This window comes from Strix aluco, chromosome 2 (genome assembly GCF_031877795.1).
Source record: "Strix aluco isolate bStrAlu1 chromosome 2, bStrAlu1.hap1, whole genome shotgun sequence".
Classification (NCBI taxonomy): Eukaryota; Metazoa; Chordata; class Aves; order Strigiformes; family Strigidae; genus Strix; species Strix aluco.
Window position 1 is genome coordinate 43,579,460 of NC_133932.1, and position 13,693 is coordinate 43,593,152.

Here is a 13,693-nt window from a genome sequence, read left to right on the forward strand (position 1 = left end):
GAGCACCCTTGTTAAAAGAACATTAGGCCTTCACTGACATGTGCTGAGCTTCCATTCGCATTGTAAGAAGTTGGAAACTACATTTTAAAAACAATAGATGCAACACAGAGAGAACATGTTATGCCAGTTCAAACTGACTTCTAGAAAAATAAGGTGCAGTGAAAAAAGAAGTCTTGCACATTTACATTAGAGATCAGGTCTATGAAAAACTCAGGTATATGCTAACATTGATCAGTGATGTCCACTAATGGAGGTGGGACTACTCAGATGCTCACATTTCTGTACATGCTTCAGTACTTAGGTTTGGGTCCAAATCAACAAATCTTCCTGATCTCTCAACAGGGACAAAGCACGCGTATAAAGAGAGAGGGCCCTTGAGTGCCAACACACACACCAAGGTACCCCACAAGCCTGTAAAAAACTACTTATAGACCAATGTTGATCAGTGACAGTATTTCTCTGAAATGCATTCAGCTTGTTTCCTGACTCCCCAGGAAGGTCAAAATTCTATTATCAAGAGAAAACAGAAACAAAAAAACCCCACCAGAAATACATACAGTGATATGCACAGAGTCAGCACTGCGTTCATATCACAGACTCCAGGCTAAGGCACTAACCACGTTCAGTGGTGCTAAGTCTGTACACAAGGATGGAACAGGGAACAAAGCAATTTTGGTGATAACAACATGGCCCTTTTGAGACTTTGAAGCACTTTTACAGCAACACAGACACTCCTGCACTGACTGAGAAAAAGGGTCCTGTCTCCACCACTGTCTGAAGTCAGTTGCTACAACAGAGGACAGAAGAAAACCTGTAGTAAATGGTTGTGGAATAATTTGCACAACATCCAAATCTTGCCAGTCAGGCAGCTCACTTATGGTCTAAACTATGCAAGTTTAGGATCAAGTTTCCCATAAAGGCAGCAAGGATTATTTCTTCTGTTCTACTGGTAGACAAGTGATGGTATAAGTTCTTACGTCAGCAACAATTTGTCAACCTCCCCCCCAAACCCACATATAACATGGCTCTAGAATCTGACCCCTCTTTAACCACAGAACTATTTTATCTTCTTTTTCTGATTTAACCACACTCTCTTTAAAAACAGACATTCAATGCTCACAGAAGAAACAGGTCTTAAAGTCTCCAACCCTTTCACTAAAGCAGCTAAATGACTCATGATAGAACAAATAAAGAGCTGTAATAAAACCCAAGAAATGTTTCACTGCCATTCCTGCCTCTATCAGGCAGATTATATGGGAGAACAGCATGGAATTTGCATGTGTATTAACCTGTGCTTTTTTTAAAATTCAAAATGCAATAATTTATATTTTTTAAAAAATATTTCCTGTACTGATCAAAAATCTTAGCAGTATTTTAAGTTTAGAGACTTTATTTATAACAATTTAGGAAGCAGACAAGACCAATTCTGTGTTTGCTTTCTTTGGTAAAAAAGAAGTCATTTAAAAATCCTTTTAATGGGTTTGGAAATAATCTGACAACACCTTCCAGCTGGAATATCTGAAACACTTAGCGCCTCATTACTTTTTTCCTGAGCAGGAGAGCTGCATGACTGTCTTTTTTTTTTTTTCGTGTTAGAATTAAAAGAAACCACACACACACAAATCCCCAAAGATTGAAATGAGATGACAAAGAGACTACTGCATGATAAGAAGCTCAATTTCAGACCAACACTGCATACAAACTGCAAGCAAAACAAATACTAGATTTGTATCTTACTGTTGTAGACTGATGGGCACTAAATATGGGCAACATCTGACAGCAGCCAGAGCTATGACAGAGATGTAGTAGACATTTCTTCTACTTCAAGAGCAGACCCAGAAATAAGTTACACGAAGCAAGCTTGTGAGGAGGATGGTTTAATCCTGGCCTGGCCACAGTGCTGACTGAAACATGTTTGCCATCATTAGTCACCTTCTCTTCCTGGTCTCACTTTGTCTGGACCATGAAGGAAGAGCTGGTGGTCACCCTTACTAACAAAGCTGAACTAGGAAACTGGGAATGATCTTCCTTGTCACTTAAAAAGTGTGAGGTGTGTAAGTGTTCAAAGAAGAGACCAATTTCCTTATGTATCTTCTGACAAATTATATACTAAAGTATAAATTTGCGACACTTTAGCTGTAAGCCTCACAAAGGGCTAGACCTAGAAATTAATTATACAACAATCAGATCCATCTCCCACCTGAGAGAAAGGCACAAATCAAACACTCCCTCCTAAAACCCTGAATGTAACACCATTCCCTTAAAAATAATGAACACAGACCAAACAAGTAATCTGAGTCTATCTCCACATCACTTGCAATAAAACATTGGATTTTTCTACAGCAAGAAAAATACACTTTCTGAAATGGCAATCTAAACCACTGGAATTTCTCAGGAGTCTGGCTGCTGCAGGAGCAAGAAAGGCAAAAGCTTTTAATCCTCTAGTTTACAATAGCTCTTTGAATCTCTTCCAGAAATAAACACCTCTGCCAAAGCAGGGGGTGGCCTAGAGACAGAAGTTATCCTATCTTTAGCTAAGTATAATGCAAGTCCTGTTTCACAGACCAGATTTGCCTTCTGAGAAGCCTTATCTTGCACCTTCCTAATTAAGGCGAATGAGAGACTAAGAAGTCATTTTGCTACAGCTGAAAAGTGTGAAGCACTTTGAATTGAAACAAAAAATATCTATTTCTTTAATAAACTGTTAAGGGTTGGGTAGGGGGGAATGGTAGAGAAGTCCTTTGGTTTACATGCTAATTTTAAAAACCAAGCAATTTCTTTACTAGGTCATTTCTCCACTGCAGTTTATTACAAGATGAACTTATACTTTGTTTAAAAGGTGGGGTTTTCTTGTTTGTTTTTAAGTAGCCAATCACATGTAAAGTTTTCATGAAGGCTTTAAAACCAGTATGTTTTGATTGAATAAAGAACATAGATATTATTTTTATTACCATATTGGACACTCAAAGTCACCGTTTTATAAACACGTTCCAAAGGAAAAATAACTAAGCCTTGCTAAATTTGCTTTGCAACACTTTCACCGGCCCCTGGAAACCCTTACCTTGGGCTGCAGCACAAACCACTCATCGCCCTGATTTTCGAAGTTCCAGGAATCTAATGGAATTTCCACCTCCCCAAGGAAGCTGTTGTGTCCAAATCTGTCATAGTGCCAGACAGAAAGCTGCAGGGTCCTAGTTTCTAGCTGTGTGTGACTGATGACATACTATCAACAGAAAAAAGAGAAAAAGAAACTCTCAGAATAAGCATAAATAATAGTTTCCACGGAGCCTTTTACAGCTCTAGCTCAATTTCACGAAGCCCACAGCAGCTAACAAACGAAGCATGAAAGAGATTTATTTTCTTTGCAAACAAGATTGTTCTAGCTAGAAAGTTCATAATGTTAATACTAAACCTCTCTTCTTTGCAGTATGCATTCAATGGTAATGATCATGATTTTTTTCTGAGTTATTTATTGGGTATTTATGACTATAACGTAAACTACAATGCTTAAAACTATGATCCTTTTAATTCCTTATAGGTTTATGTAAAAGAAGCAGATCAATGTCAAAATTTAGTTTGTAAGAAGAAACCTCACTAGTTTCTTTCATCTCTAAAGAGAATCTGCTGTATACTACTTTCTCCAGAAATGGTGTCCCCCTCTCCTTTTCAACTGTTATCTTTGTAACTTATGAAAAATTGTTCTGAAAACAAGTAAAACTGCATCTGCAAAGCATTCACCAAGTGTCTCAGTAACCACTGTTGGTTTTGAAAGCTATTAAAAAACTCCTCTGAAGAAACATCATATTCTAGCAAATACACAGAAAATTAAAAACATCTGGAATTCTAGCTCTGCACACTCTGCTTTTAGCAAAAGGCCCGTTAATTCCCTGAAATTCACCCTTCTCCTAGTGTTAGCTGAGGAGACCCAGATGTCTCCATTTTTTGCATCAAGACCGTCTGAACACAGACACATACTCTCCAAAAGCTGAAACAGTCTAGTCAGTTGGTAAGCCACACAAGTAGGGTATTCATGTATAGATTTGTCTACAATGCCTAAACCTAGATGGCAACAGTTCCACTGTGAGATGTCATATTTAGCAACAATAGAATATATATCAAAGTGGGAAATTACAGATTTAATTATTTTTCTTTTCTAACAGTAGTAACAGTTGGGATGAAGAGATGTAGCTCTTGCTTACCTACTCACAATTCAAGTAAGCCCTCTTTGTTACAATTCACATTTTTAGCAAGCTGCTAGGTCCTGTCTTCACTAACTTCCCTACTAGCAAACATGTTTAGTGCTATGTTCCTTGCTAAATAGAGTCTAACACCTTTTTTTTTTTTTTTTTTCCTCCAGTTCAGCAAGTCTTAACTTTACTATAAACCATTTAAAAATGAGGCTATACAAGAGACTCTCCCTTGGCAAGCAGTCTGGCCAGATCAAGCGTGTATGTCTGTAAAGTGGTTTTGTAGCCAGGTTAAGTCAAGTATACTGGCCAGGGAACATCTATTAGCCTCTATTACAAGAAACTTATTTAAAACATCACCGAAATTACCAAAAAAAAAAGTATGTCAGGAGAAAGTAAAAAGAGTTTCTGGCCTTGTGACAGCCAGCTGGGATAACTCTTGTGAATCGACAAGGAAGGGGGAATCACCAGGAGTCTTGTGGTCCAGGTGCCAGACAGGCAGTGAACTGGGCAGAAACTCTGCCATTCCCACCTGCACCACAGAGCCAAGGAGGTGAATAAGCAGGTCGTGTGGAGCTCAGAATAGTTCAGCCTCTGTAGTGGATGTGGGTAAAAGGCAAGGAAGGAAGAGGCTGGGCGCTCTGCTCCACTTGCCCTCAAGGGAGTGATCTGTCATCTTTTGCAACAGAGAATTAACTTCACCAAGGCTTTTTAAGAAGGCAGGTAGTGAAGCCGTTGTTGGCATTTTCTTATCGAAGTCAGTTCTGCTTTAAAAGTAAATTAAAGCCTCCAGACAAATTCAGATTTTACTGCAAAAGGTTATTTTCAAAAATCACTTGGATGGGAAATTTTAATCTAGCTCTATTTCAGCATCAGTTGCTAACTTAGGGCTTACAAAATCTTTAAGGTGCTTTTAATATCTGTGAGCTCAGGATAGGCAGGAACATCACCGGTTTTGAAAGATATCTATGGAAACTAATAGAAATTTTACCTATAAAGAGCTCAAGCAGACAAAAACACTTCCTCATTGCTGAACCAGAAATTACAACTCATAGGCTTACTAGACAGTTTTGCTTAAATACATTTCTTTTGAGGCATCTCTTCCAAATTCTAATCCTCATATTGGAACACTTATAGAAAATGCCTGTGAACACAATCTGAACATTCATCACAGCCTGAGAGAGAGACAGTGTTCTCACCTTCAGCGTTTCATTAAAATCTGGATTCGTGCAGTTACTTTTAATTTTGGTCTTGCGTTTACTTTGGCGGGACTTATCAGGCAGAAGGTATGCTTTGACATACCTGCAGATCAAGTAGTAAATTATTAGCAAGGAGTAGAAATGGCCAGTTTGAGCAAAAACTTGACATGGCTGCAAACATACAAGGAAATTAATTTTTGCAGTCTAAACAATGTACACATGTAACAGAGAATATGTGAAACATGGAAAGGCGCAGCCTTTATCTACAAACACAGCAATATTATTCAGATAGGATCAGAATAACAAAAAGCAGAGCTAAATCAATTTACTCATCCTCAGAAATGCTGAAAGCTTTCCTAACATTTTCCTTTTTGTAGTATACAATTACCAACTGGTTACATATGAAAACACATACACTGAAAATACAAGAAAATTAAAAACGTCATACCTTGCATATGATAGGATTACACATGATTAGAGACACTAATTATTAATTCCTGATGAGAAAATATGCATATTATACTGAAAACTATAATGAGAAGCCCAGAAAACATGGTCCGTACAAAGTGAATCAATGGATGCGTGAAACCAAAGTTATCTCTATTCCTTCCTCCCTCCAAAACATCACCCCTCTCATATACTTTTGGTTTGATTCTAGAAGTAAGAAATCGGTTCAGCCTCTCCATTCCTTCATACTGTCTGCCCTTTTGCAGAGATTGCTATCAAACAGGTTGATAATTTAAGTAATATTATTTCCCCAGAACTGGCACATGTCGGCCTAAGAAACATATTGAAAATGCATTTCCCACAGGGAATCTAAAACCAACCATCATCAAAACACTGGCTTGTGGCAACTGGATCCTATGAGTTCTCAGGTTCTTACCACAATGCCAGGCTACATCACTGCGTGTGACGCAGTTAAGGACATCCCTAGCAGAGCCTAAAACGAAATTCTTCTCTGTGCTTACGGATCAGTCCTTTGCTTCTTCTCATCTGCAATGGCCAGGTTTCTGCAACTTTTTACCAGGATGCTGAGGGCACCTGTTTTGTAGCTGTAGTTGATGTTGAGAAGGATTTCGCCACTGACCTTCACGTTGCCATAGTCACCAGTTTCACTATATACACTCAGCATGCTGTTAATGCTAGTCTGGAGGGGGAGAGGAAAAGGACTTAGAGGCTTAAACAAATTACTTATTTCCAGAATCTGCTTTTTTCATACAGTCACAGCCTTGCAATATTGACACACTTGTTAGGACTTGCTATGAAAACAGACATCTCCTAGAACAGAAATACCACTTGCTTGTATTTGATGTAAAAGGGAATAAGAACTATAACTAATAATAACTTAAATGTCTAGACAGTTAATGTTTTCCATGCAAGACTCAAAGCTATTTATAAATATGACTAAATCTAAATTACCACTATTTAATTCATGCATGAACCGAAGAGCAGACAGGCTACATAAATTGTAAGCTCACGTAAGTTCCAAGTAATATTTAAAAAAAAAATAAAAAAATTTAAAAAAAAATCACCTTTCTGGTTCAGCTGTCCACCTAATTTTTACTGAGTCTCATAAGACAACTGCTGACAGAACCATTAGAGTAACTTATAAGGATGCTCCCCATAATGGAGATGGTATAAAAGCATGTTTGTTTAAATCAACACCCACCTCTCATTAGTAATTCGGAAAGAATGACCAAAATCCATACCCACCATTTCAGAAATGTTCCTAAAGCCAAAAAAGTTTTGCAAAAATCCCACAGAATTTACCACTGCAGCGTAATATATCACCCCGCAGTCTCTTTTTTCACTCATACCATACCGAGTATTGCTATGAGGATTTCCGCTTCAAAAGATTACAATTAGGAAAGAACTAAATATTTTTAAAGAAAACCAGAGCAATATGCACACTATCAGAACCAAAGCCATTCAAGAAGTCTGGTGCACATTTTCTTTTGAGTCACTGAGCAAGACTGCTCAAAAACGTATATAACCATCTAAATCCTAACACATAGGAACACTGCAAGACACACAAGTATAGTCTTCAGCACAAAGGGAGAAAAGAGAGAGAAACCTTAAAAGTAAGCTAAGCAGAGGATTCAGAACTCACAGTATCACCGTCTGTTTCAGGCACATTTAAATACGTCCATTTTCTGTCAGAGCCTTCTGAGGAGTTCTTTAAAGAAGGCAGTGCCAAAGATCAAGAGAAAAAAGCATTAGATAGCTGCAATAAGAAAAAATAAACGCAGTGATAAATCTTTACCTATATAGACAGGTAAAGGAAGTTTGTATTGCAAAGCCATAGCAAGCAAGAAAAAGGTATCACACCAAGTCAGAGAAAATCTAAGTGTTTTCCATATACTTCAAGTATTGAAGGACACATGGCTCAAGGTAATTAAATAGAAATGAAGTATCTGCTGTACCAAAATAAATTAATTACATTTTAGAATTTGGATTGGATTTGGATTTGTCCTCATTTATGGCTGCATGAAGTCAATTCTCACTTAAACTAGTCAAAAGCTAAGCATTCATGTATTTGCATGATTGGCACCTTTGTAAGAAATTGCAGTTTCTCTGCGGAGTTTGTAAGAATGGATAAGAATGCACACATATGTGTAAACATTTTGGGGAAAAAATACAGTAATTGAATATTGGGTAATATTCAATTAAAAAATCAATTGGGAAAATATAGTAATTGAACATTTCCCCCCCTCTGCTTGCTAGAGCAGTATTTGGAAATCTCATCAACGAGCTCAAGGGAAACTACATCTTGATCTACCTCCTTCCCTATCGGCTGCAGGGAGGAAGGAAGAACACAGTCAAGAGGAAGAACCACACACAAAGAATTGGTCTGTGGCAAAACACAACTCTGAGCAGCCTGCCTAAGGCCCCTGCAGCAAAATACGCCAACCTGTGTCAATATGGTAAAAACAGCTGCAGACATGAAAAACCAGAACAAGCAATCATTATCCATAAAGTTAATTATACATACATCACGTAGGAATAATAAACAGCAAAAAAGGGTGGCTTTTTGTATTTCTGATGGCATTCTTTATCCTTTGTTCAAAAAAAAAAAAAAAAGAAAAATGCTTGTCCTTTTATTCCTTTGTAAAATTGGCTGAAATTCCATAAACAGGACAGGTTAAAATTACTGGTGAATTAGCAACAGCACTGACAAACATGTTATATTTACTCCTATTCCTAATATGCCTCGAGCTAAATTTCAGCCTTTACCATTTATGCATTTCCACTTCTAGCATACATGAAAATGGGTATCCTTGGACACTGTTAGTGAACAGTCCCAGTATGTGCTACAAAATGCCTAAACTATCTCAGTAACAAGAAAGTAACAAGTTGTGTGCCCCCTTTAGAAAACAAACAAGGTTATACCCACACCAGGAGGTAGATGAGTTGTTCTCCACTGAATCCAAATACTCTTTTTCGTGATCTTTAGGTAAGTGGGCAGCAAGAGATAAATGGTTGGGAAAAAAACCTCACAGAAAGTCCTAAACAGACATGACCTCTGACCCTAGAATTTATACAAACACAATTTCTGAACTGCTTACAAACCACAAATAAAATAACACAAATTCAGTAGAAGTATTTGATATACTTGACTTTTTTCCCCCACAGATTCTGTTCTGTGGCGTTTACACTGGACATTACATATGCTAAATGTAATGTCCTTAAGAAATCTACTCATTTTCCAGTTTCATAAGCAGTAAACAATCACCAGGTATGGAGGATGTGGAGCCTCATTTTAGTACCTCACTAAGAATTCTGTTTGGTTTGCATCATATCTTATCACTGCAGTAAGGCACTGGAACAATTCCGTTTTACTGATGTGATGGATCTTGACAACACCACATTAATATGTTTAGTAGAGGAATCAGTGAAGGATGCAAGGAAGAGTAAATACACAGTTCATGTATTAGCTTTGGGAAATTACAAAAAAAAATACCCTAATGCTGAGATACAGTTCCTGTTCAATGTCACTTTCCATTTCTGTTTTTGATCACACACGTTACAGGTAGATTTCAAGTATATTTAGCCTTTGAGATATTTCTTCCATCAAATGCTTATTGTCAGAGTACCCATACTGTACTTTAAATTATTGTATTTGAAAAAACAAAGAAAAACCATGCAGTTAGAGCCTATTGTTCATTAGTAATGTTATTTCAACGTGACTTAATAGTACACGGTCATTTGACAGCTGAGTCCATGAAAAAAATCCATACAGTGCAGAAGGCTCAAAGGCTTACAACAAGCAGAGTAAAGGCAAAAATAAGAGAGAGGGGGAATGTTAGTAACTAGTAACACACACTTAAGGGGAATAAAAAAAAAGAACCTGTAAAATTGACCTGCTCTTCCAGGGAGAAGCAGCTTGCCATTCGCAACTTCGCCATTAACATAGCATGCAGTGACATTAAAAATCATCTCATGGTGAATACCGAAAAATGAGAGCATTGAGATGTGAGATTATCTCAAACCTACAGCACTGGAAAAGCTGTGCTTTACTTAAGAAAAAGGTCAAAGCAAAATCTATAGCAAAAGATAAAACCCAATGCACAGACAGAATGCTGCCTACAGCACACAGAGGGAAGGCTCTCTAAATGCAGTTCCTCAATTAGTGGCTGAAACGGAGAAAGCACTTAAGTACCTGCAACCCTCATATCAATATTCAGAGGAAATAAAAATAATTCTGTCTATAAAATCCACGGGACCAGAAAGCATTGGAGACAATGAGTCATAGCCAACCTCAGGCAAGCGGGTCTAATTAGACCAGTGTCAACAGGCTACATTTGTTCAAGTCAGATTTGGTGTGAAGTGCCACACCGCCTCTGTTGTGTCTGTTTCTGTGAACTACACAAAACAAAAGGGAAAAGGGCCTGCACAGATGGCCAGATTTAAGATACCAAAAATGCTGTGATGGCAATTTTCTCAGCCCTTTCTCCTCCACAGGTAAGCCAAACTTGGATTCAGCCAACTCTATCTCTTTGGGATCAAGAAGTTAAGTGGGCATTCCCTGGGCCCTGCTTGCATGGGGACTAACAGGGATGCAGTCGAGAAAGGACAGTTCATTGTTATTGTTGTGAACCAAATTTTCTCTTCCCTTTTAGCATACAGACTCCTCATCTCTCCATCCTCTTCAACACTCTCATGCTCCACCTGCAGTTTGTTGCAGTTTTCTGATACCCTACATGCTGACCAGAGGTATTCTTAGGCACAAGTCATGAAGAAGAGTGGCCAGAGTTGACTCCTCAACTTTTCTGAAGATGCTGTCAGTTGCCTACATCTTAAGTGTCAGATCCCAAAAATGAGGTACACAGCAGGTAGTCATAAACTAGACATGTTAAAGGCTACTTTTATAATCCATTTTCTTTCCCAGTGAATAACAGACTGCATCAATGAACAGCGTAAGGCTCGTTATACCAATTCTGTTGCATCTCAAGCACCTGTTACAACCTGAAAATGCAGCTATCCTTTTAAAACCAACTTTAAGTTGCAACAGTTAGACAACTGCAAGACTCAGACTTCTGATTTACAGTATACAGTCTGTGGGTATGACAAGAAACTAAAGGATGTAACAGAAAAATACTACAATTATTGTAGAAGGTAGAAAAGTTGTCGCTGACCAAAATCCCCAAGTATCTCCCCCTTCACTGTAAAGAGATGTGGGTGGCATAGCAATCATATCATGAAGAACAGAGGAAGCTGGGTTGGGGGATAGATAATGATGCCACAGAAGTGGTATGTATGCAAACACACAGACAAGTATTTGTGTCCCAAGAACCTCAGCAATCAGAAAGTGGTTTGAGATGGAAGATCCCAAAATAGCCTTGTTCTATTCATTTCAAGTAAATTAAGTGCTCCTCTGCAAAGCTGAGAAGTCATGTACTGCAAACACCTACGGTTTGCCTTCTCCACGTCAGCTTGGTAGTAACCTGAGCACGTGAGGAAATCTGCTGATGAGTATGCAAAATGGTTTTCTTTTTCCATGCGCTGCAGATAACAGCATTTTAGCTTTGAACTGCATTAAAAATATAACAGAAGAACTATCTAAATGTCAAAGGATGTTTCTCAAGTGCAGGATGAAATACGATCTGCTGCTAAGTGGTACGAAGTTAAACTTTTTAGAAGAACAATGGTCTTTTCTGGAAGGAAAATGCATATGTTTTCTACTCAGAATCTTACTGTTGATAATCCACTTGTCAAATGTCCATGTTTCCTTGAATAACGAGAGGCCACTATGTCATCAATATCTTCTTCTGTTTCATCCATATAATCCTAAATGACAAACAGGCATTTTAGTCATCATGTTCTGGTCTGTGTTTGGTCAGACTCTGTCGCTTAGTTTTGTTTCATGTATTTTCCACTTTAGGAACATGGTGCAGGATGTATTCAAAATTCTAATCTCTAGAAAAATTTTGATTTACACTTTCCACATCTTTGCACAGGCACATAGTGTAGGGGAAAAGACACTGTTATGGTTTCAGGGCTCAATTTTTTAAGAACTAAAAAACTTGACACACATACTTCATATCTTATTCCGGAGGCCAGCAACTGTGCACATAAACAAAACCCACTTCCATGCCTACTGACAATCCCATGTGAACTAACTTATTCTACTTACTACTATTTGCATTCAGGAATTCAGGTTTGGAAATCTTAGAGGGATGTGGTGAGAATTTTTCGAATCTTAACAAAAGAAATGAAAGAATTAAGGTCCAATACCAGGACCCAGAAGATTGTTGATACTGGTTTACCTGAAGACATTTGTAGCCAGAAGCCGTTAGATGATTGATTTCTTGGTTACAGTCCTGGTTCCATGTTTTTACGGGACACATTTTTTAACATCCAGCAATCCAGTTTTCCAATGATTATCCATATTTATATCAGTCACACACAAATGGACAAGCACACAATTTGCATTACACTCGCACCCTTTCACGCTGTCTTTGGTGACAGGCGACGATTTTGTGAACAGGACCATTAATACAGACCCACTTTCTAAGAGGCAGTGCTGAAAGCCCCGAGTTACTGTCAAACTACACACTTGTCCTGTCATCATACACAATTAATATATTTGAGGGGTAAGACAATAACCCAGTTGATGTGCATGTTTTAAAAATAATTAAATTCCAGTATTATTTTAATAATTAAAAAAATGGAGGAAAAATCAGTAATTGCATAGCTTCACATATATCCTTGAGTTTCAGTAAGCAAGACTGAACTGTAACATCTTTAGTTTTCACTTTTTAAACACAGCAATAAAGTAAAATCTAAAAAGAAACTTAAAATCTGGTTGATGGTCCTAATAGGACTGTTAACTTTAAGTAAAAGTTACAGAACAAAACTGCAACAGACAGCTATCATCCTATTAAGTGTAGCTTGGAAATTTCAAGCATTTTCTTAATGTATTAGGTATTAACGTATTAATGTATTTTGAAAGACTCTGCTTATAGTTTTAATGGAAGTCAATGGAATGTTCAACTTGGAAATGGAAATGGAAGTTCAAATTCTTTATACCTGCTCTGCAGCTATAAAAATCTCACGTGGTGACCTACCTCACTCTCTATTGCTTAGTTGCTCTTACTATCTTAAACTAAGCAGAGAAGTACTGTATTCACATTCAGGAGTCTCAAAGATTTCTATGCTAATCAGGAAAAACAGAGAAGAGAAGAAATGCTGCTGGAGAGCTGAATTGTCACAGTTTATGTAAAGATCTGCAGATCATTTATCATTAGTATGCATAAACCTAGCTGTTACACCTCTTCTCTCTTGCTCCAGTGCCCGAACTGAAATAAAACCAGCTGAAAGTGATGCAAAATTTTCTATTACTACTTTCCAATTGTAACTGCATATTTAATATTGAGCAGAGGGAAACGAGGACAAGCCATCACTCTATTTGGGACCAAAATTTACATACTGAAGCAAACATTCCTCTTCAGGTTCTTAACAATGAGCTTCCTCTGCTGCTCTTTTCTCTTTCTAATCTGTTCAGAGCACTGTTACCACCTCACAGAAAAAAAAAGTCATAAATATTTTATACTCTAAGGAAAAAGTACATGGAGACCTAGGCACAACAGAACACACTATTTCAGGGAGACAGATAGAGAGCTGAATCCTTCAAAAGTAAAACCAAAAAAATAACTAAAATAAAAACAAAAAAACCCACCCCACCCTTCACTTCTACTCTCCACATTGACTTCAGAATTCAGGTGATGTACTCAAGTTTAAAACTTGGCACAAGAATACACAATTTCCTTTCTTGCCCATACAACAGGAAGAAGGAGATCTGGTAAC

General features: G+C 37.8%; 1 protein-coding gene across 7 annotated transcripts in view; it reads right to left on the minus strand.

Annotated features, from left to right (window-relative positions):
- The window catches only part of SYTL5 (synaptotagmin like 5), a 108,811-nt gene that overhangs the window by 11,965 nt on the left and 83,153 nt on the right, over window positions 1–13,693 (minus strand). For 4 of the 7 annotated variants that reach the window (XR_012621922.1, XM_074814570.1, XM_074814569.1 and 1 more), the window contains 5 exons: window positions 11,582–11,674; window positions 7,497–7,562; window positions 6,355–6,533; window positions 5,387–5,489; window positions 3,062–3,223 (listed from right to left, as the gene is read on the minus strand). Coding sequence is in view for 6 of the 7 variants with exons in the window: in XM_074814570.1 (XP_074670671.1) it covers window positions 3,062–3,223; window positions 5,387–5,489; window positions 6,355–6,533; window positions 7,497–7,562; window positions 11,582–11,674 (603 nt within the window). In the remaining variant the exon portion in view is untranslated. The remainder of the gene's footprint in view (window positions 1–3,061; window positions 3,224–5,386; window positions 5,490–6,354; window positions 6,534–7,496; window positions 7,563–11,581; window positions 11,675–13,693) is intronic. The other 3 variants (XM_074814573.1, XM_074814572.1, XM_074814574.1) reach the window with 3 other exon arrangements.